This window comes from Apus apus, chromosome 4, assembly GCF_020740795.1.
Source record: "Apus apus isolate bApuApu2 chromosome 4, bApuApu2.pri.cur, whole genome shotgun sequence".
In the NCBI taxonomy this organism is placed as follows: domain Eukaryota; kingdom Metazoa; phylum Chordata; class Aves; order Apodiformes; family Apodidae; genus Apus; species Apus apus.
The window spans coordinates 61,627,578-61,652,453 of NC_067285.1; the positions used below are offsets into that span (position 1 = coordinate 61,627,578).

At 40.2% G+C, this 24,876-nt stretch overlaps 1 protein-coding gene across 1 annotated transcript in view; it reads left to right on the forward strand.

Moving 5' to 3' along the window:
• The window catches only part of COL25A1 (collagen type XXV alpha 1 chain), a 322,787-nt gene that overhangs the window by 160,759 nt on the left and 137,152 nt on the right, over positions 1–24,876 (forward strand). The window contains exons 3-4 of the mRNA XM_051616887.1: positions 1,580–1,624; positions 8,090–8,097. Coding sequence (XP_051472847.1) covers positions 1,580–1,624; positions 8,090–8,097 — 53 coding nt within the window. The remainder of the gene's footprint in view (positions 1–1,579; positions 1,625–8,089; positions 8,098–24,876) is intronic.

The window sequence follows — 24,876 nt, forward strand, 5'->3', positions numbered from 1 at the left end:
TGTTGTTAGCATTTGGGGGATGGCAAGCCAGGTGATGATTTCTTCATCTCTGTTGTTTTCAGATGGGTGCTGGATGCTTTTTCCAGAGGATTTGCTCTGTCACAGTTTAGGCCCAGCTGCTAACAACCAGCTCTCTCACCCCCCACCCTGCACTGTGGTTAGGAGAAAATCCTAATAAGAGCTTGTGAATCGAGGCAAGGACAGGGAGGTTTTCACTCCCCAATTATGCTCATGGGCAAAACAGATTCAACTTGGGGAGAAAAAAAAAAAACAACCCAATCTTAAGTACCCTCACCCCTCCCTTCTTCCCAGGTCTAAATTTGTTTGCTCCTGCCTCCCTCACTGCAGTACAGGGGGATGGGGAGTGGAGGTTTAAGATCAGTTAATCACACACTGATTCTACCGCTCCTTCCTCCTCAAGGGGAGGACTCCTCACAGCCTTTCCCCACTCCATCCATGGGAAAGAGTTCTTCATGAACCTCTCTGACATGAGTCCCTCCCCCGAGCTGCAGTCCCTTAGGAACAGACTGCTCCAGCGTGGGCTTCCCGCAGAGGCACAGGCTGCTTTGGGTGCAGCTACCTCCTCTGGCACAGGGTCCTCCATGGCTGCAGGTCCACATCTGCCCCACTGAGGTCTGTCTTGGACTGCTCCACCATGCTCCTCCGTGGACTGCAGGGGGAGAACTGCCATCTCATCATGGGCTGCCAGGAAATCTCTACTCAGGCACCTCCTCCTCTCCTTCCTCACTGACCTTGTTATATCTGCTCTGATATTGCTCTCACCTCCCCCTCTCCTCTGCTCTGCAGGTCTTACTGCAGCTTTGTTTTCCACTTCTTGAATATGTTAATCGAAGAGGAGCATCCACCCTTGCTGATGGACTTGGCCTTGGCCAGAGGCAGGACCAGAATTAGAACCAGGGGAACTTTCAGCAGGTTCTCACAGAAGCCACCCCTGTGCACCCCACACCCCCAGCCCCCACTACCAAAACCTCAACACACTAACCCAAAACAGCTCTTACAAATGCTAATCTTTGGGTTAATACAAGCATAACTAAATTAAATGTAATACCCCGTAACAAGTTTGGTCTAAGACAGAAGGAATGATATAGCAATTCTGAGAAATACAAAGACCTTGTCTGAGGGAAGGAAAGGAACAATTTCTTCTCAAAGGTTTGGGATGGAAAGCACAAGAATTGATGTGGTTCACTGAAGCAATTTGGACATAAAGAAGAATGTCCAACTTGTCAGAACAGTGAAATATTGGGGGAAAAAAATGCCTGTGGAAGTTGCATTAACAATTTAGACATGGTTAACTTTTTCCTTCAGAAAGAAGGATGAACTGGATGACCTGTAAAGTTTCTCCCTAACTTCTTTTCTGAGAGCTGATAGTGGATAATGTAGCTGTCAATTTTATCTTCAATTTCCTGAATCTTTTTCTGGTTATCTTTTACTCCTGTGCAGTCAAAGTCTTTGGACCTTGTGTAACGCATCTGTTTAATGCCCTTATGTCCAAACACAAATGATGTTCTATATATAATTTCAAGAAAAAAAAATTTACAATAGACAATCCTCTTTTTAGGTCCTCCAGGGAAAAGAGGTAAGCGGGGCAGAAGAGGAGAGACTGGTAAGTTTTCAGTTTCCTAAGATCCATTGTTATTTTATGTCTGTGTTTTTGTGAGGTTGTCTACTCAGCATGCCTTCTTTTTTATTTTTATTGCTTGTGTGCTCTGAGAGTTCTGAAACTTCTCTGGCAAAAATATGTGACCCTTGGCATGTATCTGGTGGCCTTCTGGAGAGTTTCTAGTCTTGGGTGTCATTAATTTGTAGTCACAATTCATAATGCTTGACATACAATCCTAGCATCATAGAATGGTTTGCGTTGGAAGGGACCTTAAAGATCATCTAGTTCCAACCCCCCTGCCATGGACAGGGACACCTCCCACTAGACCAGGTTGCTCCAAGGCCTATCCAGCCTGGCCTTGAACACTTCAGGGATGAGGCTTTCAACTTCACTGTTCCAGTGTCACACCTCAGTCACACTAAAGAATTTCTTCTTAATGTCTAACCTAAATCTCCCCTCTTCCACTTTAAAGCCATTACTGCTTGGTCCTATCACTACATGTCGTTGTAAAAAGTTCCTCCCCAGCTTTCCTGGAGGCCCCCTTCAGGGACTGGAAGTTTGCTATAAGGTCTCCCCAAAGCCTTCTCCAGGCTGAACAACCCCAACTCTCTCAGCCTGTCTTCACAGGAAAGGTGCTCCAGACCTCTGATCATCTTTGTGGCCTTCCTCTGGACTCATTCCAAGAGCTCCATGTGCTTCTTTTGATGTAGTCTAGGACATGGTTGTCTTTCTGGGCTGTAAGCTGGCTTATGTTGAGCTTCTCGTCAACCAACACCCCCAAGTCCTTCTTCTCAGGGCTGCTCTCAATCCATTCTCCACCCAGCCTGTATTTGTGCATGGGATTACCTGACCCATGTGCAGAACCTTGCACTTGGCCTTATTGAACTTCATGAGGTTTGCAGGGGCCCACCTCTGAAGCCTGTCAAGCTCCATCTGGATAGCCTCCCCTTCAGTGTGTTGACCACACCACACAGCTTGGTGTTGTCAACAAACTTGCTGAGAGTGTCACTGACAAAGATTTTAAACAGGACCAGTCCCAGTACTGACCCTTGAGAAACTCCACTTGTCACCATTTTCCGTTTGGATATCAAGCTGTTGACCGTTACTCTCTGAGTGCAACCATCCAGCAAATTCCTTATCCATCAAATCCATCTTTCCAATTTAGAGGCCAGGCTGTTGTGCAGGACAGTGTAAAATGCTTTCCACAACTCCAGGTAGATGACCTCAGTTCCTTTCCCCTTGTCCCCTGACACTGTAACCCCATTGTAAAAAGCTACCGAATTTTTCAGGCACAACTTGCCCTTGGTGAAGCTATGTTTGTTGCCACATTTTCCATGTGCCTTAGCAGAACCTTCAAGAGGATCTGCTCATTGATCTTGCCAGGCACCGAGATGAGACTGACTGACCTGTAATTCCCCAAGTCTTTCTTTTTTCCCTTTTTAAAAATGGGAGTTATGTTTCCCCTTTCCAGTCAATGGGAACTTCACCAGACTTTTAAAATATTATGGAAAGCAGCTTTGCAACAAGCAGCTTTGCAGCTTCATCCACCGGTTCCCTCATGAGCTGCAGATAAATCAGGTCACATGGACATGGGCACTTCCAGGTTCTTTAGATGGTCTCAAACCTGCTTGTCTACAGTGGGTGGATGTTCCTTCTCGCAGTCCCTGCCTTTGCCTTCTGTAACTTGGGTAGTGTGGCCAGAGCCCTTGCCAGTTATGACTGAGGCAAAAAAAAAGTAATTGAGTTCCTCAGCCTTCTCCATATCCTTTCTGTCCAGGTCTCCTAATTCCTTCTGGAGAGGGCCCACATTTTCCCTAGTTTTCTGTTTTCACTGTCATACCTGTAGAAGCTTTTCCTGTTACCCTTTATTTCCCTGGCCAGATTTAATTCTTTCTGGGCTTTAGCTTTCCTAACCTGATCCCTGGCTGCTCAGGTATTTGTTTTGGAGACTGGTTGAGAGTCCCCTGGGAGGCAATCCTGGAGGTCAGAGGTGTCCAGGAAGGCTGGACAGTATTCAGGAAGGAAGTCTTAAAGGTGCAGAAGCAGGCTGTCCCCTGTGCTGGCAGGGAAGAAGACTGACCTGGCTAAATAAAGAGATCTGGCTGCAACTCAGGGAGAAAAGGAGAGCTTATGGCCTTTGGAAAAAAGTGGCAGACCACTCAGGATGACTAAAAAGATGTGATGTCAGAAATCCAACTTGAAATCAATCTGGCTGCAGCTGCCATAGATAACAACAAATGCTTCTATAAATATATTAACAACAAAAGGAAGACTAGGGAGAATCTCTACTGGATGCAGGGGGAAGCATAGTGATCAGTGATGAGGAGAAGGCTGAAGTACTTAATGCTTTCTTTGCCTCAGTCTTTAGTAGCAGCACCAGTTGTTCTCTTGGTACCCAGTCCCCTGAGCTGGATGACAGGGATGGCAAGACATTCAGAGCCCCTGTAAGCCAATAAGAGATGGTTAGTGACCTTTTGCACCACTTAGACATACACAAGTCTATGGGGCCAGGTTGGGCACACCCAAAGATATTGAGGGAGCTGGCAGAAGTGCTCACCAAGTCAGTTCCTATAATTTACAGGCAGTTCTGGCCAACTGGGGGAGCCCCAGCAGGCTGGAGATTGGTAAATGTGACACTCATCTATAAGAAGGGCCAGAAGGAGGATCTAGGGAACTACAGGCCTGTCAGTCTGACCTCAGTGCTGGGGAAGGTTATGGAGCAGATCATCTGGAATGCCATTATGCAGCACGTGTAGGACAACCAGGTGATCAGGCACAGTCAGCATGGGTACATGAAAGACAGGTCCTGCTTGACTAACCTGATCTCCTATTATGAGAAGGTGACCTACTTAGTGAATGAAGGAGAGGCTGTGGATGTTGTTTACCTGGACTGTAATTAAGTCTTTAACACTGTTTCCCATTACATTGTCTTGAAGAAACTGACTTCTTATGGTTTGGACAGGTGTATACTTTGATGGGTAAAAAACTGGTTGGCCGGGCCCAAAGAGTTGTGGTGAATGGAGTTAACTCCAGTTGGTGGCCTGTCACAAGTGGTGTTGCCCAGGGCTTAGTGTTGCAGCCAGTTCTGTTAAACATCTTTATCAATGATCTGGGTGAGGGGACTGAGTGTACTCTCAGTAAGTTTGCAGACAACACAGTGTTGGATCTTCCTGAGGGCAGGAAGGCTCTGCGGAAGGATCTGGGCTGGCTGGATCAATGGGCCACGGCCAGCTGTATGAGGTTCAATAGGTCAAGTTCTCGGTCCTATACTTGGATCACAATAACCCCATGCAACGTTAAAGGCTTGGAGCAGAGTGGCTGGAAAGCTGCCCAGAGGAAACGGACCTGGGGGTGTTGGTTGGCAACTGACTGAATATGAGCCAGCAGTGTGCCCAGGTGGCCAAGAAGGCCAACAGCATCCTGAGTTGTATCAGAAACAGTGTGGCCAGCAGGAATAGGGAAGTGATTGTCCTCCTGTACTTGGCACTGCTGAGGCCTCACCTTGAATCCTGTATTCGCTTTTTGGCCCCTCATTACAGGAAGGACATTGAGGTTCTTGAGTGAGTCCAAAGAAGGGCAATGAAACTGGTGAAGGGTCTGGAGACCAAGTCTTACCGGGAATGGCTGAGGGAACTGGTGTTGCTTAGTTTGGAGAAGAGGAGGGTCAGAGTAGTCCTTATCACTCTCTACAACTGCCTGACAGGAGGTTGTAGCAAGGGGGAGGTCTCTTGGTCTCTTCTCCCTAGTAACAACAAACAGGACAAGAGGAAATGGTCTCAAATTGCACCAGGGAAGTTTAGATTAGATATTAGGAGAAACTTCTTCATTGGAAGGGTCATTAAACACTGGAACAGGCTGCCCAGGGAGGTGTTTAAATCATTGTCCCTGGAGGGGTTTAACAGAGGTATAGATGTGGAACTTAGGAGCATGGTTTAAGCTCTGGGCTTGCTAGAGTTAGGTTAATGGTTGCTAGAGTTAGGTTATGGTTGGACTCAATCTTGAAGGTCTTTTCTAACCATAACGATTCTGTGATTCTGTGACAACTTCTTGGTATTCCTCTCAGGCTACCTGTCCTTGCTTCAACTCTCTGTAGACTTTCTTTTTACATCTAAGGGTGTCCAGGGTCTTCTTGTTCATCCATGCAGGTCTCCTGGGGGTTGGGAGCAGATGATCTTCAGAGGTCCCTTCCAATCCCTACCATTCTGTGATACCCTACCAAGCAGATCCCTGAAGAGGTCAAAGTCTGCTCTCCTGAAGTCCAGGATAGTGAGCTTACTTTGTATCCTTCCTTGTTGCTCTAAGGATGCTGAATTCCATCACTTTGTAGAGCTCTTAAGCTTCACGTTGACCACCATCCTGTCCATGTTGATGAGAACAAGGACTCGCATAGCACCTTTTCTCATTGGTTCCTCTACCACTCAAAGAAGAAAATTGTTTCCAGTGCATTCCAGGAATGCAACTACTGTGTTGTCGCTCCAGCAGACGTTGGGGTGATTGAAAATCCCCCATGAGGACCAGGGTCTGTGAATGAAAAGTTGCTCCTGTCTTCTCTGCAGAAGGCCTCATCCCTCCCATGAGTTACTATTGCTAACTATTGTAACAATTGGTAACACAATGATAATTGTCTAATCATTTTGGTGTCTTCTCACACTTGAGCAAGTTAGAATAACTCCATGTGAGTCAGTGGTTGGAGGTACTCTAAGTCAGTGCTGCATCAGGCCCTGTTGGTTGAGGTGAAAAATTTTATAAGGAAATAAAGGAAATATGAAATTCCTTATGTTAATAATGTCAGTACTCAGGGAAATAATGTGCTAAGTGGGCTTCTCTGTATGAGAGAAATTGCTGTTTACTAGAAATGAGTAGCAATTAAGTTTCTATTTTTCTATTTCTTGTGGAAATTAGAAAATAATTTGTTGACTCGTTACCATGTACCAGGGAGATTGCTGTTGAGAGAATCTCACTGTTGGTCTGAGTGAAATTCCATTTGAGTCAATCTTGTGAGATGCTGAGCAATTCTTCCTGCTGACGTTCACAGGAACTGGAACTGTTGATTACCTTGTGGGATTGAGGCTTTCATAAACGAGAACTTTCTTGAGATGATGCAGGAGAAAATGAACATGCCTAATCTCCTTGGCTGTCTCATCTAATCTTCCCATTAGGAAAACCTTCTAATCAACTTGATCTCTGTAAATCTTATGTAACCTTTCTTATCTCTGTAAATTATGATTTATCTGACTCTTTAAAACTATTTCCTTATTTTCCTGCATCACAAAATTGATCCCATACCCTACCAAAGGTTAATATTAATCACCTTGGTGTTTCCTTTCAGTGTTGGATTAGTATTTACTTCTGAGAAAAATGCTATGGTATAGAAGGAAATTCTATGGTTGAAGATTCAAATGACCCTTGCAATTACTTTGCAGAATGCTTGTAAATTCACTTTACATGTCAAATAAACACATATTGAACTATTAATAAAGGAAACTGATCTTTCTCATTTAAAAGCAGACCTGCACCTTAAAATGCTATTTACGAATGTTTACCAGGATAAAGAAATTACCTCAGTTACTGGACAATAAAATCGCATTGTTAAAACCAAAAGGCTGTCAATACTAAAAGCAATCTCAAAGTACAGCTGCTGCTGTTTTATACTCCTTTTGCACTTTATTCAGAAATTAGACAGAGGCATAAAACCTTAATGAAATGCCATTGATTTGGGAGCTGCAGCTGCTCGACTTAATAAGACCGAAATAGTAGGTTTGATTTGTAGTCCTTTGATAATGTTTCCAAGACCTGCTAGACAAAAGTCTTTGAGTCTAAATAATTGAAAAAATGTGCAAATATCAGTTCATGAAGTGTGACATTTTAACAGGCAGCATTTTATATGTGTACCTTGAGAAGGCAAGGTGATGAAAAGAAAGTTCAGGACTGTGAGGTGGCCACTGAAGCCTCCTCTCATAGGCAAAGATGCTGGTGCCTTTATGTCTTGATGAGATGCCAACGTTAAATGCCAAGGGTACTTTCTGCAGTTTTGCAGCCAAGCTGTGATCAAATGCCAACTGCATGGCTATTTGAAACTGGTGATGTGGTTACACTTGCTTTATGTGGAGTCTGATAAAATTAATTGTAGTCCATGGCTGGTTTTTTTTTTTTTTGGACTGGCATGAAATTGCATGGAAATGGATGGAGAAACAACTTTTATAAGATTGCATGACTGTAATTGAAGAACTGGTAAGGTAAGCGCATGCATTTAGGTATTAGTCATATTTACAAGTTGCAAAGCACACCCAAAGCTAAAAAGTACTCGAATGGGAAAATGTGTACAGTGTGTTAGCAGTGTTGTTTGCATACAGTCCTGAGGCTTTGTGCTTGGCTTTGTACATGTGTGTCTTTCTTTAATAACTTCATAAGCTTACGTATTCTTTTTTTCTCTTTTTTTACCCTCTTTCCCTCTCCCCTACCCCACAGGACCTCCTGTAAGTACGCTGATACATTGATGGTTCTTCCAGAATCAGGGAGAAATCTGTTAGATCCTGTTAAGTTATCCCCATGATAAAATGATCATGTATCATCCAGAGGGAATTTTGATATTTATTCCTATACAGTGTAGACTCACTCATTACCTTGGAGCTGAATAACTTAATCAGAAAGTTCCTTAAGAAAAATTCTCTAAAACAATAAAGCTTTATATTCAGCACTCCAGGTAGCAGTTTGGATCACAATTCCATGTAAGTATGTTATGTTCATTCTGCTTATGACTTCGTAACAGGTATTTTACTGTAGTAAAAAATGTGAGAGGATGCCATCTTAAGTCCAGACTTGGTCACTCTGCTGTTTGCAGTTTAGTAACTCCCTCTGCAGTTGCTGCAAACTCGGGGTACCAGCTCCTTGTTCTTTGGGGCTACACAGTCTGTCCAGATCATTGCAGTGTAATTGTTAGTGAAGCCAGTAAGTGCTTGCGTAAAATGAGTATCAAATAATGCTGTTCAGTTTAGTAAATTGATTCTTGTGCTAATCCTGGTTGTAAGAAAAAAATATCTCTTCTGAGGTTTTATAGTCGGTTTGGCTTTTGATTTTTTTTTTGTTTGCTTTTGTTTGCTTTGTTGTATATTCCCAGGGTAGGTCAAAAGTCTGACTTGAAGAACAGGACTAAACACATATATCTCAAATATTTGTATTTGTCATGCCATCCGTGTGCACTATATGGTGTAAAAGTGTGACCATTAAAACAGTGATTCTTTTACAGTGTTTGCAGACTTCTAACTTTAATATATATATATATATATATGTATGATTTCCACAGTGTTTTCAGGACTAGATTCTCTCTCTGTTCTATGCCACATGCATATTTGAGAATAGTGAATTAATATATTGAATTTCTGTTGTAACAGAATGATTGTACTGTAAACTGTATATACTGAGCACTGATAGTACTTATCCTTGAAAGATTTTGACCATGTGCTCAGCAGTTCATAGTGGCAAATTAATTTAACAAGCCATCAGTGAAAAGCCAGGCTTAATGCATAATGGTGACATTTATTTGAAAGAAATGCTGGCTTCCCCAATTTCTTTTGCAGTCTTCCCATGAAACACAAAGAATAACCATAAATCATAATACAAGCAATTTTCCTGTAGCAAGACACATGGCAAGAGTTCACTGTGTGCCTTGTTCTGAATGTCTTTGACTTAAGCTCCCTATTGGTGATTTAGTACAGTTCCATTAAAAAAAAAAAAGTGTATAGATTGTGGCAGTATTAACAGAAACCTCCCAATAATTTTAAGAAGAATCTGACATAAAATTCTGAGTTTCATGTTGAAACTTAGAAGACTTCGCCTTGCTGACAGGCAGTAAAGGTTTAAATTGCTACAATGCATTTAAAAATGTAATTTCTGTCCTTAATTCACTTTTTTATTTTCATAGACACTTACAGTCTGGTTAGGGTCAACCCTTGTGAACTCAGTTATTGTTTTCGCCTGTGGGTAATTGTTTTCATTTAAAATAACAAATATTTGTATATCCCATGGAACACTGCATGGGATCAGGTATCTGTTGTATTTTCAAAGACTACTGCAGCGCTATGATTATTTTCCTTGTAAGTCACTACTGGGTGTCACATGTGGTAACAGTCAAAGGCTGGGCTTTTCAATTTATTTATTTTTTATGATCTGTTATAGCATTCTCAAATTTCTTCTTTGGCACCTATGTTCTGGTGGTAGCTTATGTATCTAATACTTTACTGCCTAGGCACTGCACCTTTTTTCTTTTAACTACATATTGCCCTTCAGGCTACAGGGATAATTCTCTTCATAACAAAAGGAATTTCAGTGAGCATCAGAAGTAGCCTTTTAATTAGAGTGTTTATTGAAGTTAAAACATAGAATTTCCATTGCCAAAGCCTCATTTCTTCACTGTGTAGAACCTGTTTCATGTATGTTGGTTTGTAATACCATCACATATAAAAAAACAATAGATATGCAAATTGTAGTTTGCCAGTAATGTACTCTGCATGTTTGTTATATCCTGTGTCATGACTGTGTTGTTAATGTGTGTCGTACCATTTCATCTCATTCAACCAGGGTCTACCAGGGCGAAATGGCTACCCGGTAACTCATGATATATTTATGATAACATATATTACTCTAAAATAATGTTGTTGTATTTTGTTTTTTCTTTTTTTCTGTTTCTCAAATACCTAGAAAATATAAGACTTTCTTTTATAAACAAAACAAACCCAAAAGCCATTAAGAAGTTTTTGCATTCTTGCATACAAAATTAGTTTTTTATTCTAATGAAAAAAACCACAGATACAAAAATAAAAAAAATAAACCCCAAACAAAACCTTTAGCCAAGATACTACATCTCCATTTTCCATATTAGAAAGCTGTACAGTTACCATAAGGAATCTCTAAGTCTTCTCTTTTAATTGTCCTGTTTCTCTTGACTTCTTCATTCAGTGCATTTGATCAGAGTAAAATACTATTACAAAGATCCTACCAGTTGGCTGCATTGTCTGTCATGGAGTAATTTTCTGATAATGGATGTAATTAATTTTTCTGTCAGTTTCATTCCTATATTTAGGATTTATTGGCTGAAAAAAATATATGAAATAATGCATCTTTCTAAAATCTATTAATAATATATTTCTTTCAAGAAGTCAGGCAAGCTGACTTCCCACTGGGAAGAAGATGGGAAGAAGTACATGCCTACTGTCACATGTGTATGAGAAACCAAGTGACAAAATGTGTTAGTGGATGCATTTCGGAGACCATAGATATACACAACATAGTGACTGTTAAAGTATAATGATGTTACTTTCAGCACTTAACAGGACAGCTTGGAGGGCCCTCCCATACTGAGTTGCCTATGTATTTCAGACAAAAGATGCCTAATTTTTCATTGAGTTTTAAAAATGTTTCTGTTGGTAAACATAAGTTGCATACCTTGAACACATGCAAATAGAGGACAATTTCACAGAACCTCAGAATGGTTTGGGTTGAAAAGGACCTTTGTAAATAATTAAGTCCAACTCCCTGTCCTTGGCAGGAACATGGTCCACTAGATCAAAGCACCATCCAACCTGGCCTTTAATATTTCTGGGGATGGAGCATCCACAGCTTCTTTGGGCAACCTGTTCCAGTGTTTCACTACCCTCATCATAAAATATTTTTTCCTTCTGTCTGACTTAAACCTCTTAGTTTAAAATCATTGCTCCTTATCCTGGCGCTACAGGCCTTGTTTTAAGAAATAAAAAATATATCTCTGTCTTTCTTATAAGCCCCTTTTATATATTGAAAGGCCACAACAGGGTCTCCCTGGAGCCTTCTCTTCTCCAACTCTTTCAACTCTTCCTCACAGGAGAGGTGCTCCAGCTCTCTGATAATTTTTCTGGCCCTCCTCAGGACCTGCTCCAACAGGTCCGTGTTGGTCTTGTGCTTCTAACTCCAGAGCTGAATGCAGTACTCCAGGTGGTGTCTCATGAGAGTGGAGTTGAGGGGGAGAATCACCTCTCTTGACCTCCTGGTCACGCTTAGACGACACTATTTTCACTTTGAAGTGATCTCCAACAATCACCAACTCCATAACCAGTTCAGGGCTGACCACCGACAGGCATGGGGCATTGATCACCTCTCTAGGAAGCCCATTCCAGTGTTTGACAACCCTGTTGGTGAAGAAATGCTTCCAAATGTCTAGTCTAAACCTCTTCTGGTGCAGCTTCAAACTATTCCCATGTGCCCTGTCACTGTATACCAGGGAGAAGACCTCAGCACCTCCCTCTTCACTTTCTGTCCTCAGGAAGCTGTAGAGAGTAATAAGGTCACCTCTCAGCCTCCTGTTCTCCAAACTAAATAAACCTAAAGTCCTCAGCTACTCCTTGTAGAACATTCCTTTCAGCTCTTTGTCTTCCAGCTTTGTTGTCTTCCTCTGGATGCCTTAAAGGACACTCACATCCTTAAATGGTGGGGCCCAGAACTGCACACAGTGCTCAAGGTGAGGCTGCACCTACACTGAATAGAGCAGGATAATCCCTCTCCTGATGGGCTGGCCCTGCTGTGTGTGATGCACCCCAGGGTGCAGCTTGCCCTCTTGGCTGCTAGAGCACATGGCTGACTCCTCTTGAGCTTGGTGCTGACCAGCACCCCCACATTCCTTTTTGCAGGGCTGCTCTCCAGCCACTCCTCTCCTCATTTATACTTGTGTCCAGCATTAATCTATCCTAGGTGAAGAATCCAACATTTAAATTCATTAAATTGAGTCCCATTAGTCATAGCCTAGTGCTCCAATCTATCTAGATCACTCTGCAAGGCCTCCTGTCCCTTAAGAGAGTCAGCAGCACCTCCCAGTTTGGTGTCATCAGCAATCTTGCTAATGGTGCATTCAGATCCTGCATCCAAATAATTGATAAATCTATTTAACAGAAATGGCCCTAGAACTGAACTCTAAGGAACACCATTAGTGACTGGTGGCCAGCCAGATGTAGCTCCATTCACTACAACCCTTTGAGCTCTGTCCTTCAGCCAGTTTTTCACTCAGCACACCTTGAATCTGCTTATCCCACAGCTGGAAAACTTGTCCAAAGGATGCTGTAAGGGACAATACCAAAACCCTTACTAAAATCCAGAAAAACTATCCACTGCCTTCCACTAGGTGGGTGGATTTATCATGGAAGTATATCAAGTTAAACAGGACTTTGCATTTGTGAACCTATGTTGCCTGTGCCTTCTGATTGCATTATTCTTTAAATCCCTTTGAATGGTACTCATTATAATCTTCCTCATAGTTTTTCCTGCAAATGAGGTTAGACTAAGAGGTCTGTAGTTTCTGGGTCTTCCCTCATGCCCTTTTTGTAGACTGGAATTACATTGGTGAGCTTCCAGGAATCTCCCCAGACTCCCAAGACCTTTGATAGGTGATTGAGAAGAGGTCCTGCCATAACATATGCCAGCTCCTTCAGTGCAGTGGGATGAACCCCGTGAGAGTTCACAAATCACAATTTGTGATGTACACAAATCACAATTCTGTACTATTCCTGTCAAGCCTGACCTAACTTCCAGAGATCTGACAATTTCTTTTTCCTCCTGAACTCCACGAGGAGTTCCCTGTTCAGCCAAGCTGATCTTCTACCCTGCTTGCTTGATTTACAACACCTCTTTTTATGCATCCCATTTCAGTGCTCTCTGGGCATCTTCTGTAACTGCAGAGTTTTCTGAGAAATACTACCAATGAAACATCATTCAATGCCTATTTTTACTATTATGAGGAGTTCAAAGTCAGCTGGTGAGGAATTGATCTTCAGTATCAAGAAACCTGCTTGGAAATACTGAAACCATTACCAGGTTTCAGAGTACACATTCCCATTTCCCTTGTAGTGCTTAACCTGTGTAGGGGAGTACACAAGTGTGTAGAGAAGATGGGAGTGAAAAGCTTGCTAAAAAACTTTTTTGCTTGTCATCCATCTGTGAGCTCTGTATGTAAAGATGGGGTTTTAAAAGAAAAATTACTCACAGTGACAACAAACCAGCCCTTAGGCTCTTAGGACATGACTTTCTGCAGAAATTAAATATCTTTGGTGTTCCTCATTCCTGTTAATGACCTTAACACACAAGGTAAAGTTTTATGTTGTGCAAAGCACAAAAGTGTCATAGATTTAATTTCTTGCCCTAAGGTGTAAATTGAGAAAATGAGTGAATGTGATAGCGATGGACTCAAGCATGTTTCAAAGGCTCCACAGGGGCAGTTTGAAAATACAATTTTCTTTAGAGCCTAAAGGCCCAGTCCTTTGTCCTGGCCCAGCTGTTCTCTTGAAGAGATTTTTTGTGGCATCTGAAGACAATGAAGTCCATTGGAAGCCATGTTACTGAAATTGCAGGGTCTAATGGTGGCATTGTTATGGGCAAGCTGTAATCTGAAGGCATTTCTGTGCATGCATGCAGTCATTCCTGCGTGCACAGGCAAACGTGTGCCTTCAGCACACGCTTAGCACTGATTCAACACTCCTTCTTCCTGCTTGAAATTGAGTGGGAATAGAACTTGGCTTTGTTTCTTGAAAGTTGTCACTCGGCTGGCTGGTTCAACCTTTTCAGTTGCAGCCATCTCCTCCTATTTTGAATGGGAAATAAGTAACAGCAAGTGCAATGCACTTTAAAAGTACTTATACAGTCCTGTAGAGCTCTATGAAAAGGCTATTAGTATTTAAAGTTATTTCTCCAGAGTCCTGTTTAACTCCTGCAGAAACCTTATTGCTTTAATCTTTATTGGATTTTATAGGATAATCTGTGAGGATAGTGAGGTGTATCTACCACATAAAAGCTTAAAAAGCTCTCTGCTCAGTAGGCCAAAGCATAACGTTGTGATCTCACAAAAGCCAGTGGCTGTTTAATCCAAGTTTTCATTGTTGTGTGTTAATTCTAATTTTATAGGTACCTTAAGAAATAATGCTAATAACAGTAAAAAGAATTATGGTGATAAATCTAAGTTCCTGGGAAGATATTAAAAGTCAAGAGAATAATCTGGAATTACTGCTAATGAGTAACACAGTTATTGAGGGGTTTATAAAACCAGGATTAAGTGGTGATTATGTAAGGCACCATGAATACTATAAAAAGAGTACATTTGTACAGCTTATTTTTTTCCCTCATTAGTAGCTTGTATAACAGACTGACCAAATTCAGAGTTGTAACTCCTCCAGCTTGAGTTCAAAATTGGAATAGGCTATCACATCTTCCTAAATGAAAGATGAAGAGAGCACAAACACTAGAGGTTGAGAACACAGTCATTTGTTGCATGGGTTTTGTATGTTAATGTAACTTCAGAAATAACACTAGAACTTGGAAGAAAACCAGCAACAACAGAAAAACCACCAAAAAACCCCCAGCAGCTTGTGAATGCAGTGAAGAGGCCAAATCACATCTGGAATACTGTGTCCAGTTCTGGGCCCCTCAGTTCAAGAAGGACAGGGAACTGCTTGAAAGAGTCCAGCGCAGAGCCACAAAGATGATGAAGGGAATGGAACATCTCCCTTATGAGGAAAGGCTGAGGGAGCTGGGTCTCTTTAGCTTGGAGAAGAGGAGACTGAGGGGCGACCTCATCAATGTTTACAAATATGTTCAGGGCAAGTGTCTGGAGGATGGAGCCAGGCTTTTTTCGGTGGTGTCCAGTGATAGGACCAGGGGCAAAGGGTGCAAACCGGAACATAGGAGGTTCCATGTAAACATCAGAAAAAAACTTCTTTACTGTGAGAGTGACAGAGCAGTGGAACAGGCTGCCCAGAGATGTTGTGGAGTCTCCTTCACTGGAGACATTCAAAACCCACCTGGACACGTTCCTGTGTGACGTGCTCTGGGTGACCCTGCTCTGGCAGGGGGATTGGACTAGATCATCTTTTGAGGTCCCTTCCAACCTCTAGGATTCTGTGATTTGTTAGTATGTATTCCAAGAGCATAACTCAGCTCACATGGAACATAATACTAATTTGTCCCTTCTGTGCACACGTACTACAGTCCTGTCACAGAAGCTTATAGTGAGGGCTGACTTCTCTGTTACAGTCGGGCCAGCAACTGCAGGAATAAGAGCTGGTTGTATGGCATTCAGTTCTACTCTCACATAGGAAGTTAACCCAGCTTTTCACAGCTGTAGGCAAAGACTGCTTTCAGTATTTTCTATGGATACATCTGCCAAGTCCAGCAACCAGTGGTTGCTGTAGGTACCAGAATTGGTTGCCCTGATTGATTGATACAAGTGTAAGTTTTTTCAGGCCATACCTGTGTTATGTGATGTAAACCCTCTTCAAAGGTCAACCAGAAGTGGGGCACTTGTTTATGTATAATTTTGCCTTGCTGTCAAGCCATAGATACGGTCCTAATTGCAGTTTTTAAGTGCAGTGTAAAAAACTGCATTCTGGCAGTTAATATTCTGATAGGTAAGAGATAAAGTCTGCTCTGTGAAAAAGCGAGTTACACCTTTCTTGCTTGCAGTTGTTGCCATCCTCTAGTATTGGTTAATAGGCCTATAGTGGCAAGTTGTGTTGAATTGCTAGTTCCTAGAAACAAACTGCTTTTTCAGACACCTCAAAAATCTTCCTAACAGCCACAGCACAGTGAATTGGAATTTCTCAATAATGCAATACCAGAATCCACAACAGTTTTGTAGTTCCCGAATACACACTTCAGTTTAAATTGGCACAAAACACACGTGCTGCTAAGCAGGCTAACTGTGTAGTATTTCTGTGCCATGGGAAGCAGAGGAATGCTGTAAGAATGTGGTAATTTTTTAAAAAAACACTGCAGCTGATAGCATGCTAATAATACTCAGCAAATAAACATCCAGTTTTTCTTACAAATTGTGGGAGGGTCTCTAAATTCACATAGCGGTCTGAGTAAAAACTATGAATTTTGTAGTTAATGTCAGTCACATAAATGCGATTTTTTTTTTAACCTTTGAGTCTATAAATAATATGTAATAGAATTCATGTGTTTAATTTCTTTGTATGCTGATTTTTTTACAGTGATTGAGAATAATAATAAAAGTTGACTTGAATAGAAAAGTTTGAGACCTCTTAAGCTTACAGTTGCTATTAATTTTGTACCACAGATGGTAATTGAAGCTGCACATCAGAGCATGTTTCTTAGCTTCCTATAAACCAATTGCCATTTGAATGAACCATGGGCTGAATCCTGTCATCTGTTATATTCATGTAACAATGAGTGCATAAATAAGAGTAGGCAGTGTTTATTCCTGATACTCTCTGGAGGTATTCCATATCTGTGACTGTGACAGGGAAGTAACAACTGCCTCATCTGGAAAAGCCAGCAATAGAAAAAAATATTTCTACTTTTCCCTGACTTGCAGTTATAATAAGAAATTGCCACATATAAGCTAAAGTAGAAACTTCATATGGTTGCTTGTGCTGCAATAAATGCCTGCCTGCATAGTATGTTCTACTTTAAACTCATTAAACTTTCTAAATTATTTTCTGCATAGCATACAAAGAAGAATGTAAAAAAGGAGTACATTAGTAAAACAGAATTATAACAGATATTCTTGATGTATCCTAAGTAATGCAGATCATTGTTACCATATGCTGGATCCTTTAAGACACTTCTTTAAACTAGCAACTTCCACCTCAGATGCATGGACAGAGAACTCCCATCTCTGTGTGGCATTTTGTAGGTGTCAGTGTGTGAGAACAAAGCACGTAATGCCAGGCTACTGTGGGCTAGTGTCAATCAATGTAGTTTAGATTCACAGCTGACATCAGTTCACAATGATACAACCCCATATATCCATCAGATAAATACAGAATTATGGCAGATAGATACAATAGATGTAATTTAACAATTAAATGTCTTTTTTTCTAGTATTTTTCTCTGCAGCTTTAAAAATTATCCTTTTTAATGGTAAAGCACATATAGGTAGAGAAAGGAATTAAGCTGGTTTGTCATTTATTTGATAGTATACATAATTTCTGGTGTCTCTAGGCTACTCCACTGAGTTCAGCTTGGTAGCTAAGCAGGTGGCATGCAGAGGGCTATAGTTATGATTTTCACATGTATGCATTGGCAGACATAATGCTTCACATCTACCTATGATCATAGATACTTGCCTTTCTCTGTGCACATCACTTAAAATTTACCATTTCCTCGTGATGCAAAATGTAACTCTCCAGTGTAACAGAAATAGCTTTATTGATGAAACAAATTGCCTTGAAGCAAAATTTTGTATTCTGAATATTTTCCCAAAATACATTTAGATAAGATTTGTAATTCTAGGCCTCATTTCTCAATCTGTGTTTGTCAATTGGATATGGATGCAGAGTGAGCAACCAGTTTTAATTAAAAATAATTATAATTTGCCTGAACTGTCACTTTCTCACAAGAAGTTTTGATATTCAAAGAAAATGTAAAATCCTGTATTTAATTATTACTGTTTATATCTGTCACAAATGAGGAGTGAAATCCCATATTGTCCTATAAGAATTCTTACATCATTGATTCTTTCATCTTGAAGGAGGGTTGCAGACTTGATGTGTCATTTTCTTTCACACTGGATTTTTACATTCAGACTGATGATACAGAAGAAAAATGTGTAAAACTTTACGATATTTATTCCTATGTGGAAGTTCAAGTGAATTGTTACTCCGAGCTTATCTTAAGGGTTGTAAAATTTCACTGAAGAAACTGGTTCCTAAACCCTTAGACTCAGTGGTTGGGCTCTGTGGTTTCCAGAAAGTGCAGAGAAGTGTTTTCTCAAAGGCTGTTAGGATGCCTGCTTCCCCCTGCAGTCAGCCTTCAGTTCCCATTTATGAGAGAGGCAATGTGGGAAGGGGAACATCTGGAGCAGGCAGGCACCTGAACTGGTTCTTCTTGTAAAACTGAATGAGGAACTTTTTCTCTACTGGGAATCAAAAAGTTCTTTCATACCCCTGTAGCAGGCCCCACACTGCTTAGCAGCATCCAGTAATTACACCAGAAATTATTTGGCTGGCATTTATCAAGGTAATAAGGTTCTCGGCTCTATGTTTTTGCACTTCTTTCTTTGTGCCAGAAGTTAGCTGATAGAAGAAAGCCTAAGAGTTCTTTTTCTCCATTCCTGAACATCTTTGGGATGAGCATCTTGCCTCCTGCATTATAAGGAAAATACTACTTGGTTGTTTCAACTGCCCTAGTTTTCATTTTTCAGCTAAAGGTGTGCATATCAAAATCAAGATTAGTTAAAGCAGTTTCTGAAAGCAAACATACTTGTCTGGTAGGAAAGATTTATACAAGCAGTGTGGAATGTCAATTGAAAGTTTTTTCCATGACTGGGTAGGATACAGATCATAAATCACCCTCACAAAGTTTTTGGGGGGGAGGGTTGGGGTTTTTTTTGTTTTGGGTTTTTTTTGTGTGTGTTTGTTTTTTTTTCTTTTTAATTCCCTCTTTGACTTAAGGTAAAGCAATTAACATTTATTATTTTTGCTAATATGGAGATCTGCACAGTACTGATTATCTAACAGAGGACCATTGAGCTAAGAATTCTTTCTGGATTACTTCGTAGGTGGTAGCTATTCCCAGTGTAAATGAGAGGAATTTAACCCTTTGCTTCTTTGCCTCACAAAGGGAGCATGATGAAAAACAATCATGCACATGAGCACTCATCACTTGAAAAGAATATTGTCTTCAATATAGACATGAGTTTCTTAGTGCTACGTGATATTCTTACAAAAATAATCTGCTGTTTGCTCCTGCTTGGAAGTCTGGAATTCTTTGCAAATGAAGTAAAATCAGGAAAAGAATGGAAATGGTAAAATGTCACACTGTTCTTTCTATAACAGTTCCTCATTTTACCAGATGAATTGCAACTAAGACAAGCAAAAGGTATGGGTAGATTCTGCTACTTTTGTTCACGCTAAGCAGCACTTACTTAGAGAAGCAATCCCCAAAATAATTGCCACTTAACATGCGGGAGCAAAGTGGAACTGGGACCTATATGGACAAAAATCTTGGAGACAAATTTTGAGTGCTAAGGAAGTTCTTTATTTCTCAGTATACAGATTGTTGTGAAACAGAAGTCATATCACTACAGTAGAGTTTAAGGCTTACAGTAAAATCCATATATACTGAGGTTTTGCCCTCCAGCAGTTAGAATGATTTTAGTTTGCCACTTGCAGTTGGTTTCAGAGGGTGATGTTAATGACGGACCGTTTTCCATAGGTGAGAGCAAAGGCTGAAAGAAAGGGCTCCAAAAGCACCAAGAGTAACACAGAGCAGTTCAGTAACCTTTGTCACGTATAACGTAGTGTTTGCATTCCTAGTCCTTTTTGTAGTGCAAATGCAGGTTCCTCTTTTTAATAGGGATACTCCTTCTGAGTGAAACTTTTTTTTTGTTCAGGTAGTCAGACTGATTAGCCAGCCTCTGAAGAGAAAATTACCTCAACTTTTCCACTTCCAGCTGTGTGGATCAATTATCCTTACTTTTTTTTTTATCCACTCTGCACACAATAAGAAATCTCATTTTAGGTCTTTGCCCTTAGGGTACAGAAAGTGTAATCTGGTATTGCCATCACATACAGATTGTTTCTCCCTAGAAGGGAATGCAAAGAAACAGTTTTTTGTTCTTCATGCTGTCACCAGCTTCTACAAAAGTCCTTTTATTGTCTTGAAAACAAGTTATGCCAGAAAAAAGTCATGAAAATATTTTATTTGATGTATTGATTTGTGGGTCCACAAAATTTAAAAGAATTAGTCTAGACATTTTGGGATTAAATGGACTAATGAGATTGGTAAATGCTTTAGGATTTTAAAAGCTGTTTCACTGAACTATGGCTGTCTTTGGATTCACCTGTTCAGTTCTGGTGAACTTCAATTAAACATGCACAATTCAACTGAAATTAGAAAATGAGTGAGAGGAGGGTATGATTTGCTGGAGTATGGCTCAGAAATGCCATTCCAGTTATTGAAATACTTGGAATTGCAGGTTTTCTAAGCTGGAGTGGGTAGCCTGTGCTTTATGCTGTAGGTTGGTCCAATTTTGGTAAGTTTTGTTTCCTTGGTTAAATGTTTTGTTGGTTCAGTTTGTTTCTGTTTGTGCAACAATTGTCATGGAAGAAGGAAAGACTTCTTTCTGACTGTGCAATGAGAGACTGGCTCTATTTAGAAGGCGAGTTCAGAATCAAAATAGAGAAGTGTCTAAGTTTGTTTCTAGATTGGCAAGCTTCAAAAAGCAGATGAATTAGTATGGAGAAATTTAGTAACTTTTACCAAAAGCTTGAGAAGTGGAAACAGACACCAGCTCAACAGAAAGATTTTGTAGAGATGAGCTTTTGTTCTCCAATGTAAAAAAAACAAAACCAAAACAAACAAAATCAAACCAAACAAAAAATACAAACACACAAAACCTACACACACCAAAAAAATCTACTTTTTTTCACATGCATTTCAAAAATACATACATGGAATTTGCCATAAAAGAACAAGAATTAACCAAAGTTGCTTGAAATTTGGGCCTCTATATCCTTTCACCTACAAATAAACCCCAACAAGCTACAGTATTCTGAAGCAGCATTGCTGCTGAGGCTCTGAATTAAAATTACACAATTCTTTCAACATCCTCTCAGTAGCCTCTGTCAAACCATTTATGAGCAAACCAAAATTCCCTTTTGACACTTCATCAAACTGGTGAACATATGGCTCCAGGCTTTTCCTTTCATGAAAGCTTTATTCTATTGACTCATTCTTGACTGAGTTTCTTTTCTTCCTCCTCTGTCTTTTACTCCTTTCCTTACCCAGCAATATGGATTCTAGGTCACTCCAATCTTTTGGGAGCCAATATGTTTTACACTCTTTCAAGCATCTGCTTATTTTGGATAACACTTCTTTTTTTTAACTTCTTTTTTTTTTTACTTTTTTTTCTTTTTTAATGTAAGGATCAGCTTTTCCCCCTCTTTAACCCCTTTGTTGTTTGCTCTTCAGGGAAATGCTGAAAAGCAGAAAGTTCTTAAGTCTTCCCAATAATCTCTTATAAAAACCGTGGCACCAACAGAATGTTTATCCTATCTCAAACATTATCTCCTATCTAAATACTATTCATGGTCACCTTCCAGGGGAAAGTTACACCTGGGCTAACAGTAAAGAATTCGTGCTCCTCTTCCTTGTTGTCCATGCTCTTGTGAATGGATCAACCTGCTACTTTCAACCTTGTCCTGTACTTCCAGATGTTGCACTTTGGGTTTAAATTGCAGTGTCTAGTGTTTTGCTTGAAAGAACATTAGGTCTGAGGTCAGTGGGACGGGACATTAAGGCAGTAAATGAGGTAGCATTCAGCTCCCAGTTCAAGAATGTAATTAATAAAAGCACAGACTTGCTAATGAAGGTGTTGTATGCCTGTCTGAGCACTTCACGGTATTTATATTTGTTACTACTTGCCTAATGATTTTTTTTCCATAGTGGCTGTAATAGATGTTCCTTCTAGAAACCAAGTTTGGTAATGGTCGTGGCAAGATTTTATGTGAATATCCTTTCTTAAATTCTTTCGTTTCTACATCCCGCTACATTGCAACATGCTAGTGGGCTTTTTTAGCCTGGAGAAAAGGATGCTGAGGGGAGACCTTATCACTCTACAGCTGCTTGAAAGGAGCTTGTAGCTAGGGGGGTTCAATCTCTTCTCCCAGGTAATAAGTGATGGGACAAGAGGAAATGGCCTTAAGTTGTGCCTGGGAGGTTTCGCTTGGATATTAGGAGAAATTTCTTCACTGAAAGGGTTGTCAGGCACTGGAACAGGCTGCCCAGGGAAGTGGCTGAGGTGCTTAGGGACATGGTTTAGTGGACTTGACAGTGTTAGATTTACAGCTGGACTCTTATAGGTCGTTTCCAACCTAAACAGTTCTGTGATTCTATGATTCTACTTCCCTCTTTATGTGAAATTTGGGACATAGAGCAGGTGGTGCATCATTAAAAACTGTATGGGGAAACACATCAGGAGGAAAGAAAGAAAAAGGTTGTAGTGCATCCCTGAATTCTGCTTTGTAGTATTTTAAAGTGTACTTCATGTAGTTTTTCCATAATGATTTATATTTTTTGAGAATTTACTTGCTCCAAGTAATTTTGAAGGGGACAAGAGTTGTATGCAGCACCATCAACTTCAATGAATTATTTAGGTTATAGTGTGTTTAAGACAACAGTAGTGTCTTTAGCTGCATGTATATTTGTGCCTTATAAATCTAGTAGGTACATGACAGAAGTATCTGAATGGGCTTGCGTGTGCAGGATTTTTTATTCCAGTATTTGTGCACATATGGCAGCACATATCTGGAAGCACCTGCTTTGGAGTCTTCAGTTTCAATGCAGTGCATCTGTATAATTTTTATTTTTTAAAAAAAAATTTTGTTATATCCATTCCCAGATGGAAATACTGTATTTATAGACTAGGAATGAACAGTGGCATTTTTGTTAGCCTGGAATTGTTAAAACAAAACTTCATTTGACCAAATGATAGTCAAAAGACACTTGGTTTATTTATCTACATGCTTGTTTATAAACACTTCAGTACCTTGGCTTTTAGTTTTCTCTTTTAAACCCTTTGTAACTGTTCCTCTTCTTGTCTTTTATGGGTATGTATCCACTCTGATTGATCTCGTTTGCTGTAAGTCATAAAGGGAAGTATCTCTAAGGTAGTTGTATCTTTTTCTTAATTCCCTGAGATCCCTGTTCACAATATGTGCCTCTGTAGGGGGATAAAATGAGCGTGATGTGCAGATTCTTCTATCCTAATGGGGCAAAAGTTGATTTATGTATACCTGTTCTTCCAAAGCTGATGGTTCCACCAAGGAAAGATCAATATTGGCCTCTGAAGGTTAGTTCTCTATGATACTGTATTATTTACCAAAATCCTGTATTTTTATTTTTCTTTAATGGAACTCATTCACCCTGAAAAGATAAGATTTGTAGAAAGAAACAAAAAAAAGAGATTGACTGAAAGAAGTGGACTGGATTTGTTTTCATATTCTCTAAAGCCATCAAAACACAGATCACAAGAAAAAATGTTCTTTAGTAGGACACTAGTGAGCAAATGGCTTCACTTCCACGGTGGCATGAGGAGACAGATTCTTCAGAATTATTCCAGGAGAACAATAATCCAATTCATCAAAGTCATCACACCACAGTTGTTACAACAATCTATCTCCCGCTGAATGCTAGCCAGCTAATTTTTAAGAAGTGGCATTTGTCACAGTTTATTGTTTTCTCATCAACATTGCACCAGCCACATCAAGTATATTCATACAGTGATGTTGGCACTGATGAATAAACCATTTGCTTTCTATTTATGAATACAGGAGTTTCAGTTTCTTCAGGAGAAACAAGAACTTTTAGGTAGAAAGTAGATTTCTCTTTGGTCAGTGTGTATGTTCCCCTTGCTGAAGCTCTGATAAACTATGCTGGAGTTCAGTAGCATAATGACATTTTTATGGAAACACACAGTTCTGCAACCCTTCACAAGACTGTTTTTATGGATGGGGGAAGCATATGGGGCTCAGAACTTTAAAGTCACAATTTTAATACAGTTCATTTATTAAGAGCGAGTAGTTACAATGTGCTGCTTCTCAACTTGATGTGCCACATATGATTTGCCAAGATTAGGCAGGTTCATTTTGGTAATTTTCTTTTTATTTTTCTTCCTGAAGAAGTATCTGAGTATCACTTAGGTATTTCATGCTTGGAGTTTTAGTCTACAGTAAACAATGTTAATCAGTGGTAAACAACTTGTTTGAAATGAACGAAAACAGAAGTCCACATGACTCCATTCTTTACTATAACTTGCATGGGGATTTACTATGTTGCTCCTGCTCTTTCTGGGGTCAACAGTAGTTTCCTTTTGCAGTAATTTGTCATGCAGATATGACCATACAAATGTTGCAGATGCTGATGAGATGTATAGGCTACAAGGGAAAAAAAGAGTGTCTGTCTGGAAATAATCTTCCTATTAACCTGATGGATGAAGACAACAAAGATGCTTTGTAGTTCTGGGTTTGCAGTTGCATTTTTCATGTATAGCTGTGATGTGTGCTGTGTTGGCCATGAGAAACAGAAGGATGTCTGCCTACAGTCTTCCAGAAGAGTTTGTTCCAACTTAGATCTGCCCAGTTTTTTCTCATGGACTTTTACATATATATTTCAGCAGTAAAAGCAGTCATAGTGCTCAGATACTCAAAATGTATCTGCACCACAAGAAACTGCCTGTCAGATTTCCTGCATAAACTATAAAAATAAGAAGTATCTCAGCA